Source organism: Lucilia cuprina, chromosome 6 (genome assembly GCF_022045245.1).
Source record: "Lucilia cuprina isolate Lc7/37 chromosome 6, ASM2204524v1, whole genome shotgun sequence".
NCBI classification, from domain to species: Eukaryota; Metazoa; Arthropoda; class Insecta; order Diptera; family Calliphoridae; genus Lucilia; species Lucilia cuprina.
In genome coordinates this window covers 30406069-30433654 of record NC_060954.1, presented here as the reverse complement: position 1 = coordinate 30433654, position 27586 = coordinate 30406069, and the positions used below count along the sequence as shown (strand labels likewise).

At 31.2% G+C, this 27586-nt stretch overlaps 2 protein-coding genes across 2 annotated transcripts; both read left to right on the top strand.

The window, feature by feature from the left end:
- Nucleotides 1–34: 34 nt before the first annotated feature.
- LOC111686207 (condensin complex subunit 3) lies at nt 35–17908 on the top strand. Its single transcript, XM_023448546.2, has 11 exons — nt 35–370; nt 429–605; nt 674–1290; nt 10722–11160; nt 11221–11646; nt 11808–12300; nt 12369–12751; nt 13483–14361; nt 14440–14586; nt 15023–15176; nt 17044–17908. The coding sequence occupies exons 1-11, from the start codon at nt 176–178 to the stop codon at nt 17700–17702; spliced, it is 4569 nt and encodes a 1522-aa protein (XP_023304314.2). The 5' UTR covers nt 35–175; the 3' UTR covers nt 17703–17908.
- Nucleotides 17909–19232: 1324 nt separating this feature from the next.
- On the top strand, nt 19233–26311 carry LOC124420984. The gene is made up of 2 exons (XM_046955597.1): nt 19233–19306; nt 24823–26311. Exon 2 carries the CDS (start codon nt 24827–24829, stop codon nt 25847–25849), a length of 1023 nt encoding a protein of 340 aa, XP_046811553.1. The 5' UTR covers nt 19233–19306; nt 24823–24826; the 3' UTR covers nt 25850–26311.
- The last annotated feature ends 1275 nt before the right edge of the window (nt 26312–27586 follow it).

The window sequence follows — 27586 nt, the reverse complement described above, 5'->3', positions numbered from 1 at the left end:
TTTTATTCACCACACTCTTTAAACAAGCGTCATTTGTTTGGCATCACTGCAGCTTGATGCATACTTTATTCACTTAAGAAGTGAAAATTTTCAAAAACTTAATTTCTATAGAATTAAAAATAAGAAAAAATATTGACGTTGTTCGTGAGTTAATTTTTTAAATTTTTAATAAAAAATGGGAAGAAAACGAAAAATTCCTGTCGCCAATGAAGAAAAGGAAAATGAAGAAGAACAAATTAGTAATACGTCCACACCTATTCAGGTCGCAATGTTGAGTAATGGACCAATATATACAATTATGTCCAAGGTGCAATTAAATGAAACATATCACAAAAAATATATTAAGGAGTTGAAGCAACTGTACGAAAAGGTAAAAAAATATACTTTTACAAGTAAACGAAATTGCAATAATTAAATTTATTTTTCAGATGGATCATGATGCCTTTATTTTTACTTTCGTGAAAATGATAAAAACTGCAATGGTTGCTGAAGAAACAAATGAGTTTGCACATACAACGCTCTTGTTTTGTGCCAAATTCGTTAGTTCATTCGAAGGCGATGAGACACATCCTCTACTGGCCGATATATGTCGTTGGCTGTTAACCGTAAGTTTTTGAAATACCTATTAATACATAAACATATATTTTTGTACAAATCTCTTAATGAATTATAGACTATTTCTAATAATCCACACATCCGGTTTCGTCTATGCCAATTTGTTAATATGATTTTAAATGCTCTTGGAAGCGAAGCAACTTTGGATGACATTATTTGTGACAACATTATGGAGTATATGGTGGGACGCTTGGTTGATGTATCGCCTAGTGTTCGTGTGCAGGCTATATTAGCAATGCAGCGTCTACAAGTCCCCGACAACCCAGATGACCCAGTACTCCGTTCATATCAATATCACCTCTGTTCAGATCCTTCGCCTCGTGTGCGACAAGCTGTCATCACTAGTATGGGAAGGAACTATCATACCATACCCTACATTCTGGATCGACTTTGGGATATTGATGAGAAAGTACGCCGACATACTTATCTTCACATGAGTAGTTATCCAGTGCGATCATACAAAGTATCGCAGCGAGTAACTTTGCTCGAACAAGGTCTTAATGATCGCTCCGAATCCGTGCGAAAAGTTGTTACAAACGTAATGTTGCAGCAATGGATAGAATCTTATCAAAAGGATTTGGTAGCTCTGATAGGAGCACTTAAGCTTGATGCAAACGAGTCGGAAATAAATCGATATCGGAAAATTGGAAAACAAGTTTTGCGTGAAATATTCAAGTAAGTGCAGTTGATTTAATTATTAAATTTGTTATTACTTATACATATGTATATACCTTTTTTCAAAAACACAGCAAGAAATTTAATTTCAGCAGTTTTTACTCTTGGTTTATTTTTTGAAAAATAGCGAATAAGCCAAATTTAAGTAAAAACAGTTAATATCTGAATTCAATGATCTTGATTTATAATAGTTATAGAGTAATGGTTTTTGAGAAAGGTCAATTTTATTTCGTCTCTAAAACCTGCAATTATTTTACTTCTTAGATGCGCCCCAGTTTCGCATTAAAGTATTAAGTAAACTTGCAAATAATATATTTTTGACGAATTTTGAGCGTCATTCATAATGTGGCTTGGTAAAATGTGTTCATACTAAAGTGACTTTTTTTTGTGCTAACAATAATGTTTCCAATTCTTAGTCTTAAGGTCTTATTCATAACTTTTTATTAGAGGTTTATAAGACAATTTTATATACAAAATTTGTTTAAAAAATACTGATATTTTAAAAAATGTTCCTTTATGGCTGCTCTATCTGCATCTACTAATCGGTGTTGCCACAACAAAATTTTTTTTCTAACCAAAATTCGAATAAAAAATAACCAAATTAAGAAAAAAGTAAACAAAATTATTTTTATTTGTTTTATGTTAAATTTCGTCGCTAAACTGGTATTATAAAGGCAGTTATGAGCTTTAATGTAATTTTCTTACGGGATCTTATATGAGACGTATGGTCAATTATGGACCAATTCTCATAAAATCTGACAAAGATATTTTAGTTCCTTTAAACTTTGATTATATTGAATTTTGTTACTATATTGCAGTACATTATGAGCTTTAAAGTCATTTTCAGAGGTGACTTTTTATGAAGGATAGGGTCAATTATATTCCGATAAATTTTGACAAATACATTTCCAATAAAACTTTTATATTGAGTTTTATTGCTATAGATTATATTTTTAAGCAATATAGTAATTTTCTGAATAAAGCATAGTATGGGGGCTAGGTAAAATCGTTGACCGATATTTCGCATTTTCTATACCAATCAAACTAGGTCAATTAAAAATATTTTGGCATCGTGTTTTCAACAATAAATATATGTCTCTTCGCAGATTCGTTAACAAATGCAATTAATATTTATTTTAAAAAATAACTGAGTTTTTAACGCGTTTCAGCGCAATTTAAAAATACATAACATTCATAACTTCAGCATTATTTGTAAACGTAATCTATCTAAATTATCAGACAAATTGACCAAAATATAGAATTTAAGACGGTAAAATAAAAACTAGTATACAACATCATCTAGAAAATGTAAATAAAGAACTAAAAGTAATGATGAGATAGTAGAAGTCAAAGGTCATGAGTATCAAATCTTTGCATATATCGCGATTATTGTTCGTCTTACGAGTTTAGATGTTATTACAACTTTTGTATACAATACAATTTCATTTTCCTTAGCTATGTTACTTAAAACTATCAGTTGATTAATACTTTAAAGATATTGTGATACTATTTTTGTATCAATTAGCAGAAAATGCTTTATTTATTCTTATTAAATCATTTATCTTCTAATTTCGGCAAATTTGTATTTGTTTATGCAAAATTTCAAATAGGTATAGAAGTTGCAATTATACTTTAAATTTAAGTTGGAGGACATAATCTACTAAGTACGTAGACTATTCTCACCAATTTTTTTTTTCGAGTTTGAATCGACCCAAAAAGTGATTTTAAGTTAAGTGATAGATTGACTAGTGTAAATAAAATAATATTACGGTGTTGTTATGATTTTAATCAACTCATTTAATATGTGGAAAACTCATAGGTACTTTTGCTAAATCCTAACCAATTAAGATATCGAAAAATACCTTTGTGCACATAAGTATAACCACCCAGCAAAATCTTTGCTTACAACGATTACCATTAAGTACTTCATTAATGACTTACTTTGTAGGTAAAGTTTAAAAAATATCAAAAAGAAACAAACAAAAATAAAACAGTTACTTTTTCTGTTTTTTTTTTCCTTTTTTTGTGAACACGATATCAAATGTCTATTTTTAGACAAACAGAAAATAAAATAGTATTTGTGTGTGAAAACTATTATTTGACGCACAATAAAACAACAAAGCAGTGGTGTAGTAAGAGTAGCATTCAACTGGTAGATGGAAGGTATTGAGTTCAACCCCAGTCTGTGTCGACTTTTTATTTTTATTTTTTCATAAATATTCTATAAATAACTACTAAAAAACAACTTATTTCCAACCAAATAATATTGACTTACTTTTGGAACATCTCAAAAAAAAAATAAGTACTTTTTCTAGTAGAATTGTAAGTACTTTACCCGATGAGTTCTGGTGATTTTTCTAGTGAATTTGTAAGCAAATAAATATTACCAAAATTGTATATGTATATTAACATTATTTAAAACTAGAGATAAAAGAAGTTTTTTTTAATTTTATTTTTGGAATAAAAGCAAACAGCTATTAGTTCAATTGTTTGCAAAAAATAACCAAAACGAAAAAATAATTCACATATACACATGCAAAATAATAACAAATTTTGGTTAATAATAACCAAAGTGGCAACACTGCTACTAATCACTTCGTTGTAAAGCCTAGATCGGCAACTCCTATACACAGTGTTTTTTGGCCGTTAGTAAATTCAGTCTCATTTGAGCTATCATAGAAGAAGGTTGTGTTGTCGCTCGTTTCTTGCTTTTGCAATTGAAATGAACGAAAGTATATTAATGAAGGGATGGATAATACTAATTACTGTTGTGCTTTTTTAGTACCTACACTACATATTTAGTTTTTAGAATTGTTAACTTTTTAAAATGTTTTTTCTTTCAACATAATTTGCAAATTATAATAATTAACCAAAATTTAATGTACTTTTGTTTAATTCTTACCTTTAATATGTATATATTTAATTACAAATATATTTAAAAAGCTCAAATTTGTGTTTTTATATACATATATTTTAATATTTAAAATAAATATGTGAAAAACAGGGCAAAAAATATTTGCTACTTTTAAACTAAAAAATATTAGTTTCATTCTAAATTATATTATTTCTAAATATCAGTTTTCCATACATGCATTTTTGTGGAGATGAGAGTATAGAGATTTCTCATTTCTTGTTTTTTTGCTCTTTCACTTATACAAGTGCAAAATGTAGTAGTATATGTCTGCCGATCCTGGTTGTAAAGGATTTATCTCCTGAATATATTTAATTTTAACCGCCTCTAGTTATCGTTTAACTATTAGTTATTCTTTCAGTTAAGACAATTTTTATATGAGAATATAACGTAAAGTTAAAAACTAACAAGACGTGACGAAAATGGGGGTAAAACTTTTATTTATCTTGCTTTGTTAGTTAATACAAATTTTGTAACCAGTCCATGTGTTCAGATTTGACTGAAACTTGAGCACAAACCAAGAAAATCCAAACAAATATTATTTTTTCAGTTTGCTTTGAAATTTTAATATTCACGAAACAACCAGGATGCACTAACTTGGACGTTACACGATCAAGTTTTAACTTTCAAGTTTAATTTTTTTTACCAATACACTAACACTTTTTAAAATTGAAACAAATTTGCTTTTTAATTTTTCTTTCCATATACTGTTTCAATTTTAAAATCAATAAATTAATTTTTGATTTCTTTTTTGTTCTTTAAAAAAATTATTTTTTTTTATTTATTTGTATTTTATTAAAAAAATATTCAAAATTAATAAATATAATGAAAAGGGCATCTTGAAACATAAAATCATAGAAAAATAAATAGAAGTGTTACTGAGAGTAAGAAATATTACTCTCTCACATGTGCAGGTTCTGTGTGAATTTAATACAATTGTATGAGTATTTTTATTTTTGTTTACATAAAATAACAAAAATATGAAAGTACAAAATATATCCGAATACATCATACCCTACTACATTGCAAGTAAGTAGCAATAAGTTATTTAGTATTTTTTAATGTAGAAGTTATATTCAAGAGATTGATGTTTGATTAATTAATGAATGTACTACTCATTATAACAATATATAGTCAAAATTTCGTATATATAAAATTTGTTGAGTCGAATTTTATAAATACCCTATTCTTGTATAGCATGTACCGCTTACAAAAAAGTTCAATAGGCTAATTTATGGACGGATTACATCATTACATCGACGCAGGTGTTACAAACTTTAAGACATAAACAAAATGCCGTTCCCATTAGTGTGGTGTAGGGTGTATTTTGACTGCATTTGGGCTGCTTTTAAATTAACAATAATCGTTCATATCAAGCGTTAATTTTAGCATTAGCACAATTCCTAGGGCAAAATAGCACCTGCTGCTGCAATAAACACTGCTAAAAGTTATGTTTTTCCTATAAAATTATTGAAAACATTTTCAGAAAAAAAACAAATTTTTCAATCGTTTTTATTTTTTTAATATAATTTTCAAGTGTCAATATTGACTCAACCCAGCAAACACAAAGAGTTTATTTAAAATTAAGAATAATTTTTAATGAAGATCTTTCTTACAATGGTCAACTGATATTGAATAAAAATAGCTAATTCAAAACATTATTTCATAAAATATCGAAATATAATATCAAACAGAAATATAAAAACTTTTTAAACGAAAGAGTTTGTGTTTGTTGGGTTGCATATTTTTCAACTAATACATTCTCACGACTTAGGTTTTGTCATACTCAGTTTCAGTTCTATGTATACCTTTTCTATGCATAAAATTGCCTGCAGTCTACGTTACTACGAAACTGAAGAGGTTTTCAAAAAAATTTTATTCTCTTCAAACAGACGAGCTCTGAGAGAATAAAACACACTTGTGAGAACTAAACGCACTTCACTAAACTCAAAATTGCAAAGAAAATATTTTGTTTTTTTTCAACACTTCATTTATTTAAAAACTTCGAAAATAATTTATATTTTACAAACGAAAAAAATTTTTATTCTTTGACATTTCATTTTAATTAAAACTGAAAAATGAAAAGTTGAACATTTTAGTATTGAAAATTAAAAAAGTATTTTACATACTTTTTTCATTTTGCATAAGTGCAGAAAAAATAACAAAAAGACGTGTTTATAATATGTTTTGAGATAAAATATATTTAAAAAAAAATAAATAAATAAATAATATTTTCATTCACTGCCATATAAAATTTAATTAATAACACACAAAGAATAACGTCAAAAAATACATTTTTTATTTAGTACCTTTTGAACAACTGTGTTTATTTTTGTGCTTCTACTAATACATTCTCACCAGTTATGTCTTTAACAGTGGACTAAGGTCCTTGAGAATTAGTTTCGCCTATATACTACTATATAGTAGACATCTGCACGAGTGCGTAAAAAATGACTTACAATTCACTCGTTTATTTTATGAATACTATCGGTAGTGCGGCCAAAGTTTAAAAAGCAGTTGATTATCTGCACACAAAAATACATGTGTAAAAACGAACAAATATAATAGAAACAGAGTCAATAGAGTTAAGAGTGAAAAACAAATCGGAATAATGTGTGATCTGTTTCGAAATGTTTCGAGACAACATGAGTGATTTTATAAAATTTTTGTTTATTAAAACAAAATGCATTGTTACAAGAATAAAATACAATTACAATTACTTTTAATAGACAAAATGCAGATAATCATTGGCTATAAAATGTTTAAAAATGTTTTTTTACTCATATGTATTCCATAATAAAATTCATAAATTGTAATAAATTGTAATTTAAAAAAACGTATGCTTTGAAGCAACTAAATAAAATTTTTGTATTTTTTACGCCCCTGTTAAGAGGTTCGTTTACGATCGTGTTGTGTAGCGAAGTACTATGGTTACAAAGCACAAAGGCTGTTTGTACGTAAATGTTCGAACTGATCACACTGATCACTCGTAGTTTTCTAGATGTTTTTGCCTAATTATATCAAACACTACACAACTCTCAACGAGCGAGACGAGTAATATTCCGTTTCTAAGATAAGCAAGTTGTGTGTGATTATAACTCATTTGATCGAACCAGCACATGCTTGTTTAATATTTTCACAATAGTATACGTGTATTTTGAGACTATGCAGTACTGTGAATTTATGAACAAGTATACCCATGCAGATGTTTACTATATAGTGTTTGGGTTTTGTCAAAAATAATTTATTATTATTCTAACATAAAAATTAAATATGTGTTTTCAAACGAAAAAATTTCAAATTAAAAATTATGAATGAAAATGCTGATAAAGGTGTTCCAAACGAAGAAATTCAGATGAAGCACCAATAAGAAGTTGTCCTGCTGCGAATACAATTTAAATACAAAGACAGTTTTATATGTAACATTGTGAAATACCTAACAAATTTTCTTTCCAATATTTATTATTTTTCAATATTAAAAATTTCATTTTGACAAAACCCATACTCTAAACCACTGAACACTAAGAAGTGAAACGCTGTCATTTTTTTTACAACAACAACGTTACGCTCGCCTCACAGACAAGTTCTTTGTAACTCCAACACATATGTAAGAAACTTACTCTGTCTCCAAACTTCAAAACTTTGTCGCAAAAATTTGTGGCTTATAGAACTTGAAAATATTTTTTATCACTTAACGTTATATTTTATTATTTTTTTGCACACTTTAAATATGTATATTAAATATCCCGAAAAGATTTAATTTTTTACAAACGAAAAAAATATTTTTTATTTTTTTTGACATTTAATTTTTGTTGTTGAAATTAAAACGAAAAAAGAGCAATGTTGTAAATTTTCGTACAAGAAAAAAATATTTCAACTAACTTAATTATTATTTCAATATTGCAGATTAAAAAGCAAAGATACGTTCATATATAATGTTTTTAGATAAATTATGTTGCAAAATATTTAAAGAAATCTTTTAAAATATAAATTCAAATGAAATATTTTTTTAAAAAATTTTTAAATCCGATTTTTTGCAACTATGTTGGCTTGAGAATTCTACTAATACATTCTTAGAGATAGGTACCGACTGACAGTAGAATTAGGTACAGCGTTTCATTTCTTATTTATTCTTTGCTCTGAACAAACAAAAAATATTAGCTTTGTTCCAGAACTTTTCTGGCTAAAGAGAATTAATGAATTTTCTCTTCGTACTTATAAAAAGTACAGGAACAGAAAAAATAAAATTTCTCGTTCAATAAATTTGTATTGATGTTTATTCATATAAATTTCTATTGAAATTAAAATAAAATTGAAAAACTACAATCACACATACTTATTTATAAAATAAATCTAAAATATCAAACATTTTTTGTTTTCAATGTATTGTTTTAAACAAATAATTTATTTGACATTTTTTTCTATTTGCCAGGAACAAAAATGTTCTGGCTAAAACCTGCAAGTTCTGGCAAAGAGAAAATAATTTTAATTGCTCAAATTTGTTCTCTTTTACAATTTTTGGTAAAAACCTGTAAACTTGACAAATAAAGGAACAAAGCTATTGTGTTTGTTGCGGTTGTTGCCCAAACGCTCTCACCTTACTTATTACATCATGCAAACAACTTTTCAACTCAAAAACCACAGGGTTTACATATATATTTTAAAATTATTTAATTCTAAATTTCATTTAGTTCTTTTAAAATTTCGATTGTGGATTTTATTTGAAAGTAATGCTATTGTGCCGAAGTATTAAAAAATATAAGGTTTATTTTAAAATAATTTTACTTATTCACATTAAATAACACTATGTAAAAACTCGAAATCTTTTGGAGAAAAATAACAAATTTGTTAGTTTTTTGTATTTGTTGTACATAAGTATTTGATATGATATTGATCCTTATCTGGCCCCTAGTGCATTTTTCGTCTCTTCAAAATGCTCAAAAGTCACAGGACATAATTATGAATATAATTAAAAAATAGCAGACACACTATACAATATATCTGAATACTATTTCCGCTAAAATTCATTGAAAGCAGACTTTGGATTCAACTAGCTCTAATTTAGAGGTGCAAATGAGGTGAAACATACATAATTTTAATAATAGCGTGTTAGCATACATACACATACATACATGTTAGAACTAATTTTTGGGTTCAAATGTAAAGCTATTTTCACTTTAGGAAGTATATTTAAAATACTTTTAGATTTAAGTTCCAAAGTAGATTACAAAATCAATAAGAGTTCATAATATCTTAACACAACTAGGCCATAAAAGATTTAAGTAGGAGTTGAATAGTTTTTACAAGAATATTTTTTTTACCATTTACTTTGGCCATTCCTGCTTTTATTAGAAATCTTATTGATATATTAAATCGTTCCTTTTAAAGAAAAAAGTCTTTGCATTTTATACCAAAATTTGCAACTTCCATGCAAAAGATTTATATTTATTTTACAAATCAAATATTAAAATAAAACTGCTTTTTAATTTCATTTGTTTTTATATCCATGTAAAAAATAATTGAGGTGATATGACAAGTAATTAAAATATTTATGTACAAAAAAAATTAAATATAACAGTGAATATTTAAAATTTATAAAGTAAAATTTACAACAGGTAGAATCCCCACACTACAATTCGGCTTAGTTTCAGGACGCCAACTGGATTAATTTAAAAACCTTGTTTAGTTATTATGAAAGATTAAAAAAGATTACTTCTTAAATATGGACCTATTCTTTAAGTCTACATCAAAGTTATTTATGTATGTGTTTCCTTTTAAAAACAAGCTGCACTATTAGTTTGAATTCAAACTCCTCTATTTTGAACGCTGTTGTATGTAAAATTATAAATATAGTTCAATTCACAATCGATGTTGTAGCGTTGTATGCGTTATATGTCAGCAGCTGCTACAATAGTCATAACAATGTTGTTGGTATTTTCTATGCAAAAGTTCTGTACAACTCTTACAACAATTTTTCATATGTTTTTCGAATATCGTAAGGAAATTCAGTGTTGTCAATTGTTTTTTTCAGCATATAAATAAACAATTCAATCGATTTTGGCATAAAAAAAGATAAAGTGGTAACACAGAAATTACAAACAAACAAAGCTGTTTACCAAAACAAAAATAAAATCTTATTAAAAACTGTGAAATAATGAAAATAATAGAATTTTAAATAAAAAGAAATTAATCTGGTTTATTTTGCTCGTTTAATTAGTTTTTTTACTTTTGCATTGTTTGTTTTGATTGTTTTTTTTTTTTATTGTGAACATAAACTTATGACTTGCTACAAAAATCTGTGCACAATCACTGTTACTACACTTTAGTACATACAATATACAACTTGATTGTGAATTGAACATGTAAATAGGTTTATTTTATTTATTAGTATAGTTATTGGATACAGTGACTGACTATATTTAAATAGATGATATGAAAAATTTAAATTAGTTTTGTTTTAACTTAAAAATAATTCTAGAGATAATATAAACAAAAGATAATGTTCTTAATTATTATTTAGACGACAAAACAAGGCTGATATTGTTGCTTGCTTATGTCTTGAAGAAGATGGTGATTACTATCGTTGTATACCTATTGAGCGTCTCAGCTTAGAGATGGCTTTTTATTGGCAATGTCTTACCGAATATTTACAAAATGAGATGGCAGAGGAATTGGATCAAATCGTACCAGAGCTAACAATATTTTGTTCTTACGTGGAGTTTTACTGTAAAACTCGTAAAACAGACATGGATAAGTTTGAAGCAATGGAGTTTCAATATATTCTCCTATCGCTTATGGAAATTCTTTATAATTATGATTTGGGTGATGAAATTGGTCGTGGTAATTTACAGAAACTTTTACACCATCTTTTAAAAAATTGCGCTCTGGATGAAAAGGTTATCGAGATTATTGTAAAATGTTCAGAAAATTTAATTACTGATCAAAACACACGACATCAGGTAATAATTAGAATAGCCTTCCAGATCAAATAAGTATTTATTTTGTTTATATTTCTGTAGTTCTTTTTAGATATAATTCACGACATATGTGGTTTAAATGCTAAGCAACAGGACTTGGTGCATGATCGTAATTTAATTAGTGAGTTGCTGGCCAACTCAACAGATGCTGATCTAAATTTAAAGCTCTCCTCACTGAAAGTAAAAATATTAGATTTAGAAGAGCAAGAGATGAATTACGTACAAATGAAAGACTACGTAAGGGCACAACAAATAATAGAAGAAAAAAATATTGCAACAGAAGAGTTTACAAATTTGTTAAGACCCTTATTAGAAAAGCGCAACAGCAATTCTGGAGATTCAGCGCAACCACAATTTTCTAAAGTCGTAAAAAATGACTGCATATTAAGAAGTTTACAAATAACTTATTATATGGTGGTGTCAAAACGTGTTAAAACATTGGGCCACAACACATGCCGATTATACAATGTAAGTTGAGATATAAACTTATAAATTTAACAAGTAATATAAAAAGCCATAATATGTTAAACTATATTACAATGGCAAAATTCTGAATACAATTATAAATATATAACTTACAATTATAAACATTATTAATACTAAATATTAAACACTTTTGTCTGTTACAGGATTTTATTTTCCGGAATATTGCCTCTAATCAAATAGCAATTCGTGATTGGGCCTTAAAGTGCGGAGCGGCTTTTAGTATGCTATATGAACCTTTGGCTAAAGATGTGTTTGATGAACTTTATGCACAGTTCTTTAAAAATCATAATATACGGATATGGGAAACTGCCATAACATGTATATTTGAAATGCTTGACCGTTATGGAGTGGATAGCTTTGCCATTCAAGAGGAACAAAATAAAGCAAAAAAAACTGGTCGTCAACTTTATAACACGCTTGAGTTCATTGATGCAGACGATGATACTCGCCAGTCCACAACATTGGGACAAGGTGTTGGTGTTATTTATATGATGTCCCATTTTCTCGACACCTGTGACGATATGTGTATTGTGCGAGCCATTATAAATGGTTTCTGTCGATTAGTCCTACATGGTCACATCGAAAATCGTGACATTATGGAAAAATTGCTGTTGCGATATTTCAATCCAGCAACTGGTAAGTCTTTTCTTATTTTATAACATATAGTTATCTATTCAACATTATTATTACTTAATCAAATATAGAACCAGAGATTAATCAAATATTGGGCGTTTTTCTGGAGAATCTGATTCAACATCGAAAACAAAATCTTCTACAACCCTGTCTAATGATAACAGTTAATTCAGTTCTTTCTGCACCATACGACAGCCCACTACATGATATTAGACCCGAAACTATTACGCGCTTTATTATAGATGCCACGCGGCCCGATGCCGTTTCTGCAAATAATTGTGAAAACTCGCACAATAAGTTAGCATCGGTATTTTTAAATGAGATGGTCAACAATTCAAATAACAAAGAACTTTGTAAACTTTTGGCAAAAGAATTAACAACACTAGAAGTCAATGTTATGCAACAAGAGGAACTTAAAAAAGAGATGAAAGAATTAGCTGATAAATTAATTTTGGTAAGTGTAAATGCTAAAGTGCTTTTTGTCTTAATGGTTGTTACATTAGTATACGCAAAATATTTGCGAATGCACTAATTTAAATTCGCATAAAATAAATACGCATATACCACTATAGAACTATTATATGATTAAATATTGATTCATATTTTGAATGCTTTATTTTATTCTTTCATGGAAAGATCATTAGATTATTTCAACAATTACTCCATTTTATATTTTTTTAAGATAATGATAAACATCACATAATTTTATTTCATTAATTTAATTTTGTTCTAAAAATTAAACTATTTTTTACATTGGAATTGCCTCAATATTTTCCTTTAAGCATTTTTAACACAAATAACTTCTCAGTTTCTCACAATGAGAATATGTTTTTTTGAAAATTGCGATTGAGAAATACTTAACACGTGTCCTTTTAACAATAAAACAATGAATTCTTATTCTTAAAAGGTATTGATAAATAATACCAGCCGGCTGGCTGTCCATGTAAACCTTTTGCGTAAGGTACATACTAACTGTAGGGTATCATATGGTCGGCAATGCCCGACTATACATTCATACTTGTTTTATAAAATTAAATTTGTATCCATTAGTATCTATGGATAAATAAAATTAATTTTTTGTATTGGAAAATCGATTTTTTTTGTTTAAAAGATTATGTATTACAAACAAATATTTAAAATATACTTGTAGTTTACTAATACCTCTTTCAAATTCTGAATTTGCAGAATAAATTTGATCCAAGAACCGTAAAATGTATAATTGATTTTAAAGATATGCTCGATGGGGTTTTTAATCCACCCGCAAAAAGAACAAATGAAGATATGGAATCAGAAGATGAAGAAGATGATCCCGAAACAAATCCTTCAGAAAAAAATATGGAAACTGAAACTGTTGGTGCGATGTCTGAAGGTAATAATGAAACATCGCCGACAACCGGCACAGATTGTAATAAAGAAAATTCTGTAGAAAAAAGTCGGTCGCAAAATGAAAGCAGTAGCGACAGAACTCTTGTGGCCAGCGAAAGTACAATTGTGTCGCCTTCAGCTGCCAGTATGCCAACTACATTTGGAAGTGAGAACATAACAAGCCATAGATTTTTAAGAAAATCTCTCAATCTTTCTCGAAATAATTCGATTGATAGCAGTGGTACTCCTGGCAATGATCAAATATCGAGACCTAATATAATTCGAATAGAAGCACGAATCGACTCGGACAAAAAGTTAAAAGAACCGACAAAAGATTCTGGACCAGAGAATTCTAGAGCTAGAAGAAGTCTACGTTATAGCAAGCGAAATACAAATCTAAATGGTAATGAAAAAGACAACACTGAATTGGTCCAACTTAAACCTAGAGAACCAGAAATAATTGAAAAAATTTTACATAGTCCTAGAAAATCAAAAACTCCTTCAAAATCTGAAAACGAATTACGTCATACATCAGAAATTGGAATGCCAGAAAAGCAAACTGAAAGGACTTTATCTCCACACAAAGATTCAACGGTATCTAAGGAAAAAAGCCACAGGGTGACTTCGTTTTTACGACATGAAAATCGTACTGACAAAGAAAGAACCCATGATAAATCAGGAGTTACATCTTCCGAAGAGGTAAATATCAATATTAGAAATATTTAGTTATTTTGAGTAATTCATAATTTCTTTTATTGTATTCATTTCAATACTTAGCTTGATATATCGGAGGTAATTCCAGAATCACCAAGAGACAAATCTCCGAAGACAATTTCGGGAACAACTACCCGTTTGCGGGCAAATTCCACAATGCGCTCTATGCGCAGCCGTACATTTCGCAACGTTTCTCAACCCGTAGGCAAAGTGAGTACGACTCCATCTACGTCCTCTACCAGACGAACAAGACTTCAACTTTAAAACGCAATACGTGTTCGCATAAAATATTCAAGATCCAGTTCTCCATTAGATTGCTTGTCTATCATTATTATACAATATAAGATCATAATTAACTCTATTTTACTTCCATGCATATCATTCAAATATATCTGTGCCGATTTTTTTGTAATACTGTGGCAATATTTTCATTATGAAGACTGAAAAAATATGTATTTGAAAATAATTGAAAACTGTGTATCATTTTACTATAGCTATTGAACTATTTAACAAATTTAGCTACTTCAAACTGCTTTTTAAGTTTTTTTCTTTGGATCGAATTGAATATTTATTAGAGAGGAGTAGGGGACAGTGGACACAAATTTTATCTAAAATCACTCTAATACCTATACTTTATCTTATTTAGACATTGGATACATCATCCTCACATGTTACGGTAGCAACCACACCTTTACGTAATGGACGCAAGCGTGTTTTGCGAACTTCTCCTAAATTATATGCTTCTGCTGCTTCTACAGCCATGTCCTCTCCCGTTAGAAAACAGCCATGCATTGAAATAGGTAATTAAGAAAAAACTTACAAAACACCAATATTATTTAACCTAATATTTAAACATGTATATATATATATATTTCGATGATGAATGGTGAAAGGTTACCATCATTTAACTAACATTATTTCCTACATGGGAATGATTTCAATCATCATTACTATCAAAGAATAATATTGACATCATTAACTTAGGGTTGGAAAAATGTTTGTCATGTGGTTTCATTATTTCATCTTCGATTTGTTTTTGTAAATTTTATTTATAGTATAACAGAGTTGTTATTGTATTTTCTATTTTAAATTTATATCAATTCAAACTTTTTAAATTTTGCATAACTTTGTTATTGGTATGAAAAGAAAGTTTAGAAATAAAAATGTTCAAAACTTGCATACAAACATATGTAGGCCAGTTTGGAAATGTATCAGTGCGCTACATCAAATGTGCAGTACGTTTGAATATGCATCACTAAAATGAATGGTGCGAAAAATAAGGAGGTATTTGGATTTTAATGTATAATACACTTATTTTTTTACGGTTTTTTTTAACGAAAGTAAAACTTTGTGCATAAAATGAGCATACGTTTATTTGCATTAGCATCAAAAACTAATAATTAGATGCAGTGCTCTGACGCATTTCCGAAAAGGCCCACACATACATATAACACATTCATATACGGAGAAAATGGAACCATTAAATACAGATACATGATGTGTACTTCATTTCTGCAGCTAAATCTCATCTGAAGTTCAAAACTATTAAAGTAAAATTTGTGTCATGACATAAAAAAAATTGAATTAATTGTTTTGATATACGATGCAAAATGTTTTTTTGTTATTGGAAATAGACTTTATAAATGTATTAGGAGTTAATTACTTACATTAATATCAAATACAATACAATACTTTTGTAATTTTGAGAATAAAGGCTGTAGACATTTTTTGGGTATACATATGAATCAGTACATAATAAATATCGTCAAAATCGATTTTATTGTTGACTCTAATGTGTTGAATCAAAACAAATGTCTACACAAAAAATGAGACTACTCCGACTAAAATTAGCGATATTATTAACAAAAAATAAAAGGCCCTATCTACCAAAACATTTAAATATTATATTTACAACAAATAAATCGCAAACTTTTCAATTGTTTCTCCTGTAAAATTTTAAAAATGTTAGATAGGACCGTTTGCGTATTAGGTGACGATATGTAATTTATTTTATATTCAACATTGTACAAAGTAAAAATTCCGACAAATTTTACTTAGAAATTGCAATGACATTGATTCACTTAATAATTTCAGTTTAGTGTAAACAATGAGGAAAAGATCTGAGTATCGTAATTAGGAGCCCTTCAGCGTTTTCATTCAATTAAATATATGTTTTGATTAAACTGAAAACATTTCATAGCAGGAAATTTCATTAATACTCTGTCATGCTTCATAAAAAACAGCATAAACTTTTTATCTTTTCTAAAAAATCAGTAATAATTAAATATTAAACTTTTTCAATTTTGTAAAACTAACAAATCTTTTCAATATTTTGACATATATAGAGGTATTAACTAAAATATCAAACAATAAATAAAAAACGTATTTTTAAGTCGTATTGTTACAACGCGTAATTAAATGTTGTTAGTAATATATAAAATCATATAAATAAAGATGAGTTAGTTCTTTGAAAGAGTACACAAGGCAATTGTTATTCGAAAAATTTGGAATTTTTCATTAACTCAATATATAAGTAAGTAAAGTAGAATACTTTAAAATATATATACGTATATATATGTTTTTATATTTGTATATAAATGTGGTGTTTTGTGATGCTTTTTATGTCCTTTTTGTTTTTCTGTTTATTTATTTAACATCTTTATTTAGATTCAAGTAAGACTTCAACTCCTCGAAACACGCGTAAACGTAGATTAGAAAAGAAATCATCCCCAAACCATTCAACCGATGGTACAGTTTCATCCCCAGTATTAATGCAATCTTGTCTAGAGAGCGAAAACACGAATTCAGAAAAAACTGCAACAAATCCTTGTGTGATTAGTCCCACATCGAATAAGGAAAACGTAGTACAAAAAAGGAAATCAATACCGACCATTACCAAATCTGCCCCATCCAATAGTATTCAAAATGACTCGAAGAGCCCAGCTAAAGATGAACAAAAATTAAATAAAAGTATTGCGACAAGAAATTCGACGAAAAAGGAACTAATATCTAAAATGATTATGACAAGAAAAAGGCTTTCTCAAGAAAATTTAACTATACAATCATCATATTCAAACTCTGGTCCAAAATCTGAAATTGGGAAGAGTCGCATCCCTGTCAGAACAAAAAAATTGGATAAACCAGTAGAAAACACAATGGAGAAAAAAACATTTTCCAAAAACTCGCGTATAGTTTCGGGTAAAATACCTGTAGGACGATCATTACGTTTAAAGATGGGTCATCTTGCAACAACCTCTACTTCAACAACTTCTACTCATATCACATCAGTGGCTTCAGGCAAATCTTCTCGGCGACGAAATATATAAATTTTTAAATTAGTAAAACCAAATATTAAAAAATTAGTTGTAATCTTTTGAAAATTAGCTAGTGAATTACTTATTATTACTTCTTACTTTTCTATATATATATTTTTTTGTAGATTTTAATACATACATTATGCATAATTATATTTTATTACTGTAGTTTATTGTTCTCCCCAAAATATAAAAAATAAAATTTTATTAAAAATGTTTGTCGAACGAATATAGGAATTTATCTTCCGGATGTTGACCTCCGATAGATCCGCTAAGGGCGAGTTTTTCTGATGAAGATAATCTTCATTCTTTGGTTAAACCTGGTTTAATATGTTTCGTGTTTTTCAGTTATCAGTAAAGTTACATATTATCTTAGTTTAACTGAGTGTAATTGGCCAATTAAACTCAAGTTATAAGTGAGAAAACACAAAAAAAAAAACAATGATTTCGGAAGAACAAAAACTTAATATTTTAAGTAAATTGCAATTTTCTGATTTGTTTTGTTTTATTTATTATTTTAAATGTTTATTTAACATTTTTCCAATACTAACAAAGTTAACTGAGCTTAAATCTAAAACTGAAAAACACAATCATCGGTTATAGTCCGTCTAAACTTGTTCCGAGTTTAATCTAACAGCAAGTTAAGCATAGTTTAACTGAGGAGTAAGAAACCCACCCTAAGTCATGTAAGATGGCCACATAATCCTTGCCGGTCTACAGGTGGCTTCATTCGACCATCTGCATTGCGCAAGCTCATATAGTTTTCCACGTATCGAGCGTCTGCAGGTTGAAAGCGGTATACAGACAAAAGGATCGGTATGCTCTCTTGCAAGTGAGGCCCCTAACTTGGCAAGAGAGTCCGCGATGGTATTACCAGGAATTTGTTGGTGATGCAATAGTCGATATTGTCAGGAATCTGTCTTAGACAATTGAGAATGGTAGAGTGACCTGACTGAATCATACCAATTGTATTGAGTCTAATAGCCGCGTTGAGGGTTGCTCAAAGACATACTACCATAGACTACCATAGTTTTATTTGTGTTGGTAAAGCAGCAGAGAACAGAATTCAATTAAAAATAAAAAAGTATACTAATAAAATTACTACAAACTATATGCTAACTGTTTAAGTTCGTTTAATTTTGAACGTGTATTTACGTTTTTTTTTCTTTTGATTATTTGATACTTGTTAGGATTTAGTATACAGCCTTTTTTTACACCCTTGGGTGGGGATATTTTTCTAAATTCTAACGAGTAAAACCGCTAACGGTATCGGCTTAAATATTGTTCGCCACTTTCTGCCAAAAAATAATAATTATTATTAGCTTCCTAATCGTTAGCAAATACGTTTCGTATAAATCATCCACAAACACAAGGTAATATTTAATAAAGAAATATTTTGTTTTAAACAAAATTTTAAAACCACTTTTTGTTTTATTTCACGCACGAACATTTCGGTCCTTTGAACCGGATTTAATTTGCCGCTTATAAGTACACCACAAATTATTTGCTATTCTTTTGTTTTTTTTGTTTCATCACAAGATCGCAATATTTAATTGGACATTTTGCCAAACTTTTATCAGAGACAATTTTTTTGGAATAGCAAAACAAATAATAAGGTGCGTACTTGATTTTGAAAAGTGCAGTGAATATTTATAAAATAAAAGTGAAATTTTATTTTCTTTATTTAAATAAAAGTGTAAATAAACACACATATACACATATACAAAAAAAATATTACTTGTGTACTTTTGTAGTTGATCGCTTTGCCAACCCCAATTTAATTTGACACTTGTTTTAATCTCATTTAGTACTACGTAAATTATCAACTGCGGGTTTGTTTACGTGGAGGGACAATATTATAAAAAATAAATTATTTAAAAAATTTGCTCATTTATGACTAAAATAACATTTTTCGCGTCGTGAACGGAAAAAATAAATTAAATTAATAAAATTTATCGTGATTTATTGAATAAAAAACAATTTGGTGTAATAGAATTGTGTTTTGTTGTGCTTTAAGTAAATACATAAGCTTAAGTATTTACTTGTTCCTTCTTCTTCATTCTTAAGTGGTCACCCTACAGTCGGTCAGTTTGACCGATTGTTCAATTGAATTTGACAAAATTTATTTTCGTTTAATTTTGACTAAATTTAATTGAAATAATTCAAATTTTATTTAATATTTTTTTTGATATCATCAATAAAAAATTTGATTTTTATAAAAGTTTCAAACTTTTAGTCAATAATAAATTAAATTTTGTGTTTTAAACTTTCAATTTGAATAGAAGAAAGGCAAACCATGTCTATTACACCACTTGATCGCTTTATTAGAGCTTCGGATTCAGTTATTAGTTTTGAGGCGCAGTATAGAGCTCGTGAAGACACACTTGACGGACTCAAAATTGATTATAAAGAGAATTTGAACATATTGTGGGATGCGGCTCAGTCGACTTATGACTTATGTTTAGATTTCTTGACAACTTCTGAGGACACTTAACCAGGTGAGATTAAGGTGTCTGCCGCGAAATTTCAAGCAACATGTGATGCTTTTGTTGAATGTGCTTGTAGCTTAGATAGGAAAAAACTTCAATTCTCTCCCGCTAATAAATCAACTGATACACCAGTAAAGAATCCGAAACTTTGTGACGGTCAACATAATTTGACTTTACCACCCTGCGATGTAGAAATGTTTGAAGGCGATTACCTTTCATGGCCCGCCTTTCGGGATTTGTTTACGGCCTTATACATAAATAGCTCACGTCTAACTGACATTGAAAGGTTATGTTACTTGATACGTGAAACGAGTGGCGACGCAAAGAAAATTGTATCACAATATCCGCTTTCGGATAAAGGGTTTCAAATGGCTTGGCAAGAATTAAAGGCAGCATATGAGAATCCGCGTATGTTAATAACCAATTGAAAGCGCTTTTTAGTCTTCCAATCTTGGAAAAAGAGTCTTTCACAGGCCTCAAAGATTTACAAGGAGGCATCAATAGTTGTTTGAAAGCGTTGTCGGAGTACGAAGTTCCGACAAAAAATTGGGATCCCATTCTTGTCTTTTTATGCGTGCAGCGTATTCCTGATTTCACTGTGACCTTATGGGAACAGAGCATTAAGAATAAATTCGCTTTATCACGCTGAAAAGAGATGAATGCTTTTCTTACGTAAAGGATCCAAACTTTAGAATTTCTTCGTGATATTCGTGAAACGCCTCAGACAAAGAAGTCGACAACACAAAAGGTGAAGACTCATCATGCCCAACCGGCATGTAATTTTCATATTTGCTTTCTATGTAAGCATCAGAGCCATTTTCTGCGCGATTGCAAGCGATTCAAAAATCTTTCAGTTTCGGAAAGATATTCTACGATTAGAAAACATCATTGTTGTCTTAATTGTTTGTCACGAACACATGAGGTTAAAAACTGTACGAGTGCTCATAGCTGTTCAATATGCAAGAAAAGACATAATACCTTGCTCCATAGAAATTCTTCATCATCGGATGAAGCGACTGCTAGTTCCAATACAGGCACGAGTTCTGTTGCGGTTTCGCCACCCACTAACTCTAGGTCTGTGGAATCTTCAGCACCTACTTCAAACAACAGTAATTCAGGTCCTTCTAATCGACAAGTGTTCCACGTGTCTGATAATCGGACTGTTCTTTTAGGGACTGCTATGGTGAATATACTTCACCAAGGTATGACATACCCGGCTCGAGCCCTTATTGACCCTGGTTCTGAAACATCGTTTATTTCGGAACGTCTGCAGAATCAGTTAAAGATTACGGCGCATTTGACAAATGCCCAAGTTTCTGGTGTTAACCAGACTGTTACTGCTTCTTCTACCAAACTTAGCTCGATCGAAATAGCCTCTCCCTTTGACACTTCGATTATTTTGCGAACTAATGCTCTTGTTATACCGAATATTTCTGGTATCTTACCATCTTTTGTCTTATCAGATAAACTTTGTAGAGATTTACGGAATCTTCGACTAGCTGATTCTCAGTTTTTCAAATGCAGACCGGTTGATCTGCTCTTAAGTGCCGATTTATATCCACAAATTATGTTAGGAGAAATTCGTATGCATATTTTAGGATCACTATTGTCTCAGAACACAATCTTCGGATGTATTATCACCGGTCCAGTGCCATCCTCTTCTGTACAGGTATTTAACACCAGGGTTGACTTTTCGGAAGAGGACAATTTAAACAATAGCTTACTTCGTTTTGATGTGTGAAGAAAATTACAAGGCCACAACTCGTAGAGGACCTGATGGACGATACATTGTCACACTTCCTTTTAAATCTGATTTTCCGGAAAAGATGTCGATAGGTTCTTCAAAACAAAATGTTAGGGCGCAATTTTTGAGGACAGAAGCTTCATTGTTGAGAAACCCAGAGATAAAGAAGATGTATGACGATGTAGTAAGAGAATATTTAGTTTTGATCACATGAGGCCAATAATGGAGACCTCGTCTTCTATTTCCTCTTGTTATTTGCCGCACCATCCTGTAATCAAATTGGATCGAAAAACTACTAAGTTAAGAGTAGTTTTTAATGCGTCAAATAAAACCTTAAATGGACTTAGATTGAATGATTGTTTGTTGGTCGGTCCTACCCTTCTAGCTGATTTTTTAGATTCGTGTTTAATTGCGATATTACTCAAATGTATCGACAGATAAGGCTTGACCAGTCTCATACTCCTTTTCAGCGTATTTTGTTTCGCGATTCTCCGACGGAGGAAATAAAGCAGTATGAATTACAGACTGTGACCTTTGACGTCAATTGTGCGCCTTATCTGGCCATCCGTAGTTTGTTACAGTTGGCAGATGATTGTGAGAGTCAATATCCACTTGCCTCGCAAATTTTACGTAAAGGTATGTACGTTGACGACGTACAACGATAGCTAAATTATTTGACCTAGTAGGTTGGTTAGGACCCGTTATAATAGTGACAAAAATGATTATGCAGAAAATTTGGCAGGATCAGATACAATGGGATGAGAATCTTAAAGTTTCAACGCTGTCCGAATGGGAGAAATTTGTGACTTCATGTCATGAAGTCAATAGTATACAAATTCCTCGATGGGTTCATTATGAACCAGACGCCTTATTTGAATTTCATGTTTTTTCTGATGCCTGGGAAAAGGCATATGCGGGGGTGATATACATTCGGGTGGAAACGCCCAGAGGGAAAATTTATTCACATTTGCTCACTTGTAAGACGAAAGTAGCCCCGATTAAATCGATTACTTTACCTCGTCTTGAACTTTGTGGCGCTGTATTAGCGGCAGATCTTTTGAAGGCTGTGCTTTGTGAAATCGAAATTCCATTAAACCAGGTTTATTGGTGGACCGATTCCACGATCGTTCTTTCCTGGTTGAAAAAATACCCCTGTACTTGGGCAACATTTGTTGCAAATCGAGTTTGCAAAATACAAGAAATTGTTGGCAAACGTAACTGACATCACGTCAGATCTGAGGACAATCCAGCAGATTTAGGAAGTAGGGGAGTTACTCCTTCAATTTTAGCTCAGAGCTCTCTTTGGTGGAATGGTCCACATTGGCTTAGAGAGAAAAAGTCTACATGGAATTTGAAAAGCCTAGCTATGTGATGTGTTAGATAGATTTTCGTCACTTGATCGTGCTATCAGAGTTCTATCTTATGTTTTTAGATTTTTCCATAGAACTCATTCATCTTATAGGAATCGCTATTCGTATGACACAATTACGCTATCTGATAATGAAATAAGACATGTGAAACTACGTTTGGCCATTGTGGCTCAAAAGGTAAAATTTACGGAAGAATACAAGAGTCTATTGGAAAAAAGACCAATTTCTTCTAAAAATAGCCTGTTGCCCTTAAATCCTATTCTTGACAAGGAAGGTGTCATGAGACTTAACGGTAGATTGGCTAGATCACCTTCATTGGCTTACACGGAAAGGCATCCTATTTTATTGCCCTATGCATGTCGTTTCACTCTTCTTTTAGCGGAATTTATTCATAAGATTTCCATTCATGGTGGAAATCAACTTATGCTACGAATAATACGAATCGAATATTGGATTCCTCGTGCAAAAACCCTTGCTCGGACTGTGGTAAATAAGTGTAAGCAATGTATCATAGATTGTAAACGAGCTTGCACTCAAATTATGGCTGCCTTACCTCCAAAACGGACTGATTTAGATCGACCGTTTACGACAACTGGCGTAGATTTCGCTGGCCCATTTGATATGAGAAATTTAAATGGTAGATTGTGTCAGATCTTAAAGGCCTATGTATGTATATTTGTATGTTTTTCCACGAAAGCCATACATCTAGAAGTAACTTCGGATTTATCAACGGATACATTCTTAGCGGCATTTAACCGATTTATATCAAGACGCGGTTGTCCACTTACGGTTTTTTCAGATAACGGGACGAATTTTGTAGGAGCTTCTAGAGAGTTAGAACGAGAGTTTAAAACCTTTTTATTAGATTGTAGGGCTAGGATATGTACGACGTACGGCATCAACGGCTTTTCTTGGCGTTTTATTCCTGCTGGAGCACCTCATATGGGTGGTTTATGGGAAGCTGGAGTTCGAAGTTTTAAACTTCACTTCCGTAAAGAAGCCCATTCCGGCAAATACACTTTTGAAGAACTTTCGACGGTCCTCGCTAGAATTGAGGCATGTCTAAATTCTCGACCTCTTTGTCCTATGAGTGACGACCCTAATGACATAGTGGCTCTTACACTAGGCCATTTCCTATTAGGGTCTCCAATATTAGCTCCACCTGAACCTTCGATTTATGAATCTCCGCTAGGTCTTCTAAATAGGCATCGGAAAATAAAGGCCTTGACTCAGCATTTCTGTCGTCGATGGAAAGAAGAATACTTGTCAGGACTTCACAAACGTTACAAGTGGAAGTATTCGGAACGCGATATAAACACCGGAGATTTAGTAGTCATTCGAAATGAGCAAATGACACCCACTTCTTGGAAAATGGGAAGAGTAGTTCAGACTTATCCAGGAAGTGACCATCACGTACGCGTCGCGGACATACGTACTGAAAACGGGGTTATAAAGCGACCAATTACCAAACTGGTCGTTTTGACCAGTGAATAATTAAAAGAGTATTGCTAACCTTCATTGTTTCCTAGCACTATGGATCGTATTATGGCCATGTCTGAAGCTGCTCTCCTTAAGGAATATGATGAGACAATGGAGGTTGACACAGCAGCAGCCACGAATCAACCGGGTTCTACCGACATGTCGGACGATGGCGCCACCAGTATCGCCGCCGTGGAAAACCCACAAGTCTTCGTGGTCCCTGCACCAGAGGTCCCATTGACCTCCAACGAAAACTCCACTGCTCCTGCAGTGGTTTCAGCTCAAGAGGTACCTTTGACCTCACCTGAGCAACAGTCTGCCCTTATGGCAATACCGGCTCCAGAAGCCGCAACTACGCAAAATCCTGATCCCGTATCAGGTGCCACAGGTTCGAATCCGGTAGCGAATTCAGTAAGCGATCGACTATCGGGTTGTCGAAAATTTCAAAATATGTCTTTAGAGAGGAGAATTAGGATGGTGTTATTACACCATTGTTGCTCTCGGTGCCTATCAGCGGAACACATCTCTCGTGATTGCACGAGTGAAGGCCATTGTGGGCAATGTAAAAGAAAACACCATTCTATGCTCCACTCGAAAACTCACGTCGCCGCTAAATCTAAAAAACGCGCTCGAAACGAAGTTAACCGACCAGACGCCCCTGTGAACTCTTCGCCGTTGCCGTTGCTTCATGTCGTGACATTCTCTGTTGGTGCCGACAAAATATACCGAGTGAACATTTGCTCACAATATGACTCAACGCAAAATATCACGTTTACAGTTAAAGTAAAAAAAATGATAGGCATTCAAACACCGTTGCAATCTGTATCTGACTCGGTTAAGATCCATTTTCCAGGACTGCAATTGGCAGATCCTAGTTTTAATGTCTCTGGCAAAGTCGCGCTTGTCATTGGTCCGGAAATTGCTCCACAGGTTTTAAAGGGAAAAATTTATTCGAACCCGGACTTCCAATGGCTCAACACACCATTTTTGGTTGGGTCATTTCTGGCCAAGCCTCTCTTTGAGTGGCCCAGTTCATGGTCTGATTTAAAACCATTCTCCCATCTTTTGGTCCTATGACCAATTTGTTTTTTGAAAAAAAAAAAAATTAAATGAAATATTAATTAAATAAATGAAAAAAAACCTATTACTTTAAGCTCTTTATTTCTTTTACCTCTTAAGTTTATATTATGGTTGCAACGTTCTATGTTGTTGCAAGGTGGCCGGCAATGTTTAAGTTCGTTTAATCTTGAACGTGTATTTACGTTTTTTTCTTTTGATTATTTGATACTTGTTAGGATTTAGTATACAGCCTTTTTTTACACCCTTGGGTGGGGATATTTTTCTAAATTCTAACGAGTAAAACCGCTAACGGTATCGGCTTAAATATTGTTCGCCACTTTCTGCCAAAAAATAATAATTATTATTAGCTTCCTAATCGTCAGCAAATACGTTTCGTATAAATCATCCACAAACACAAGGTAATATTTAATAAAGAAATATTTTTGTTTAAACAAAATTTTAAAACCACTTGTTGTTTTATTTCACGCACGAATTCAAAATAAAAAGTATACTAATAAAATTAATACAAACTATGCTAACTGTCAAATATTTATTATGGATTTTGACAAAGTCAAAGTCTATATATAAAAAACTATAAACTGTTCTCTTACATTAATTCGGCTTTCTTATTTGTTGTTGTATTTCTGTGCGTATTTTAAAACGTTGCGCTCAGACCTTGCATCGACAAGTGCTGATCAGCAACTGATTTGATTTTGTTTTTCAAGTTGAGAGCAAACCTACTGTTATTACTTATTATAAAAAGTAGGATTAAACCTATAGTGTATGTGTATCAACTTAGCGTCAGCAAAATTCTTTTACCCTATCACGCGTGCTTTGTAATGGCAATATTGATCTCTGTTTTATACTCTTTAATTTCGTGAGAAGAGTATGAATGTCGAAGTGCTTAACGTGAGTACCTGACATGATGGCCTATCTCACGGTGGTGTTTTTCATTCACTTTACCATCACCCCTGAATCCTTCAATGAAGAACTCAGGTGGCAATTTTTGTACATGGATTGGGCTGGTCCATGTAAAAGCACTTTGCTGAAGTACTCGAGCTATCTAATCTCTGACTTGCTTAACTTCTGCTTAACTTCTGTGATGTAAAACATCACTTCCGTTTACAACCACAAAGATGGGATGGCCTCTGTTGATTTGGCAACAGCACCTAGTGACACATTCATAAGAGAAAAACATACGACACATCATCTCAATATTCATCTGAACATTTTGGAGGAAAAAGGGCGGACTTTCATCTGGGGAGCTTAAAACCCTCACATGAAATAAATATAAAAAATCGTATATCTAAGTATCTACTGGAGCTAGAGTCCTCAAATTTTAGCGAACTTGCAATAATTTGTTTGGCATCACTCATATGTAACATATTGTTAATCTGGAAATCTATTGTGGTTAGAATTTTCAAAATCTCTGTGGGGTTTTTATTTATACTAGAGGGTAAAACAAAAAATATTGAATATCCCAAGGCATTAAAATATGAATTATTTTTTAAGAATAAAAATATATATTAAATTTAAGCAAGTATAAGAAATAAATAGATCATCATTTATAATAAATCTTTAAGAAAAATTTTATAATTTAGTAACTAAATAAATATTTTTTTTTGGTTATTATGTATTTAATTTCGATTGGGGTAGCGGAGCACACCGGGTATTAGCTAGTAATATAATATAAAAAGCTTGAAAATTTTTTAGTCGACTTTTTCCACGCTTGTCCAAACAACATCCGTGAAGGTC

What these genes read in the sequence shown, in the direction of transcription:
- LOC111686207 (XM_023448546.2), top strand. Translation starts at nt 176, where the DNA reads ATGGGAAGAAAACGAAAAATTCCTGTCGCCAATGAAGAAAAGGAAAAT. An exon ending in ATCAAAACACACGACATCAG is followed by an intron (nt 11,161 to 11,220) that starts GTAATAATTAGA and finishes ATATTTCTGTAG; the next exon opens with TTCTTTTTAGATATAATTCA. An exon ending in GAGTTACATCTTCCGAAGAG is followed by an intron (nt 14,362 to 14,439) that starts GTAAATATCAAT and finishes TTCAATACTTAG; the next exon opens with CTTGATATATCGGAGGTAAT.
- LOC124420984 (XM_046955597.1), top strand. Translation starts at nt 24,827, where the DNA reads ATGGATCGTATTATGGCCATGTCTGAAGCTGCTCTCCTTAAGGAATAT.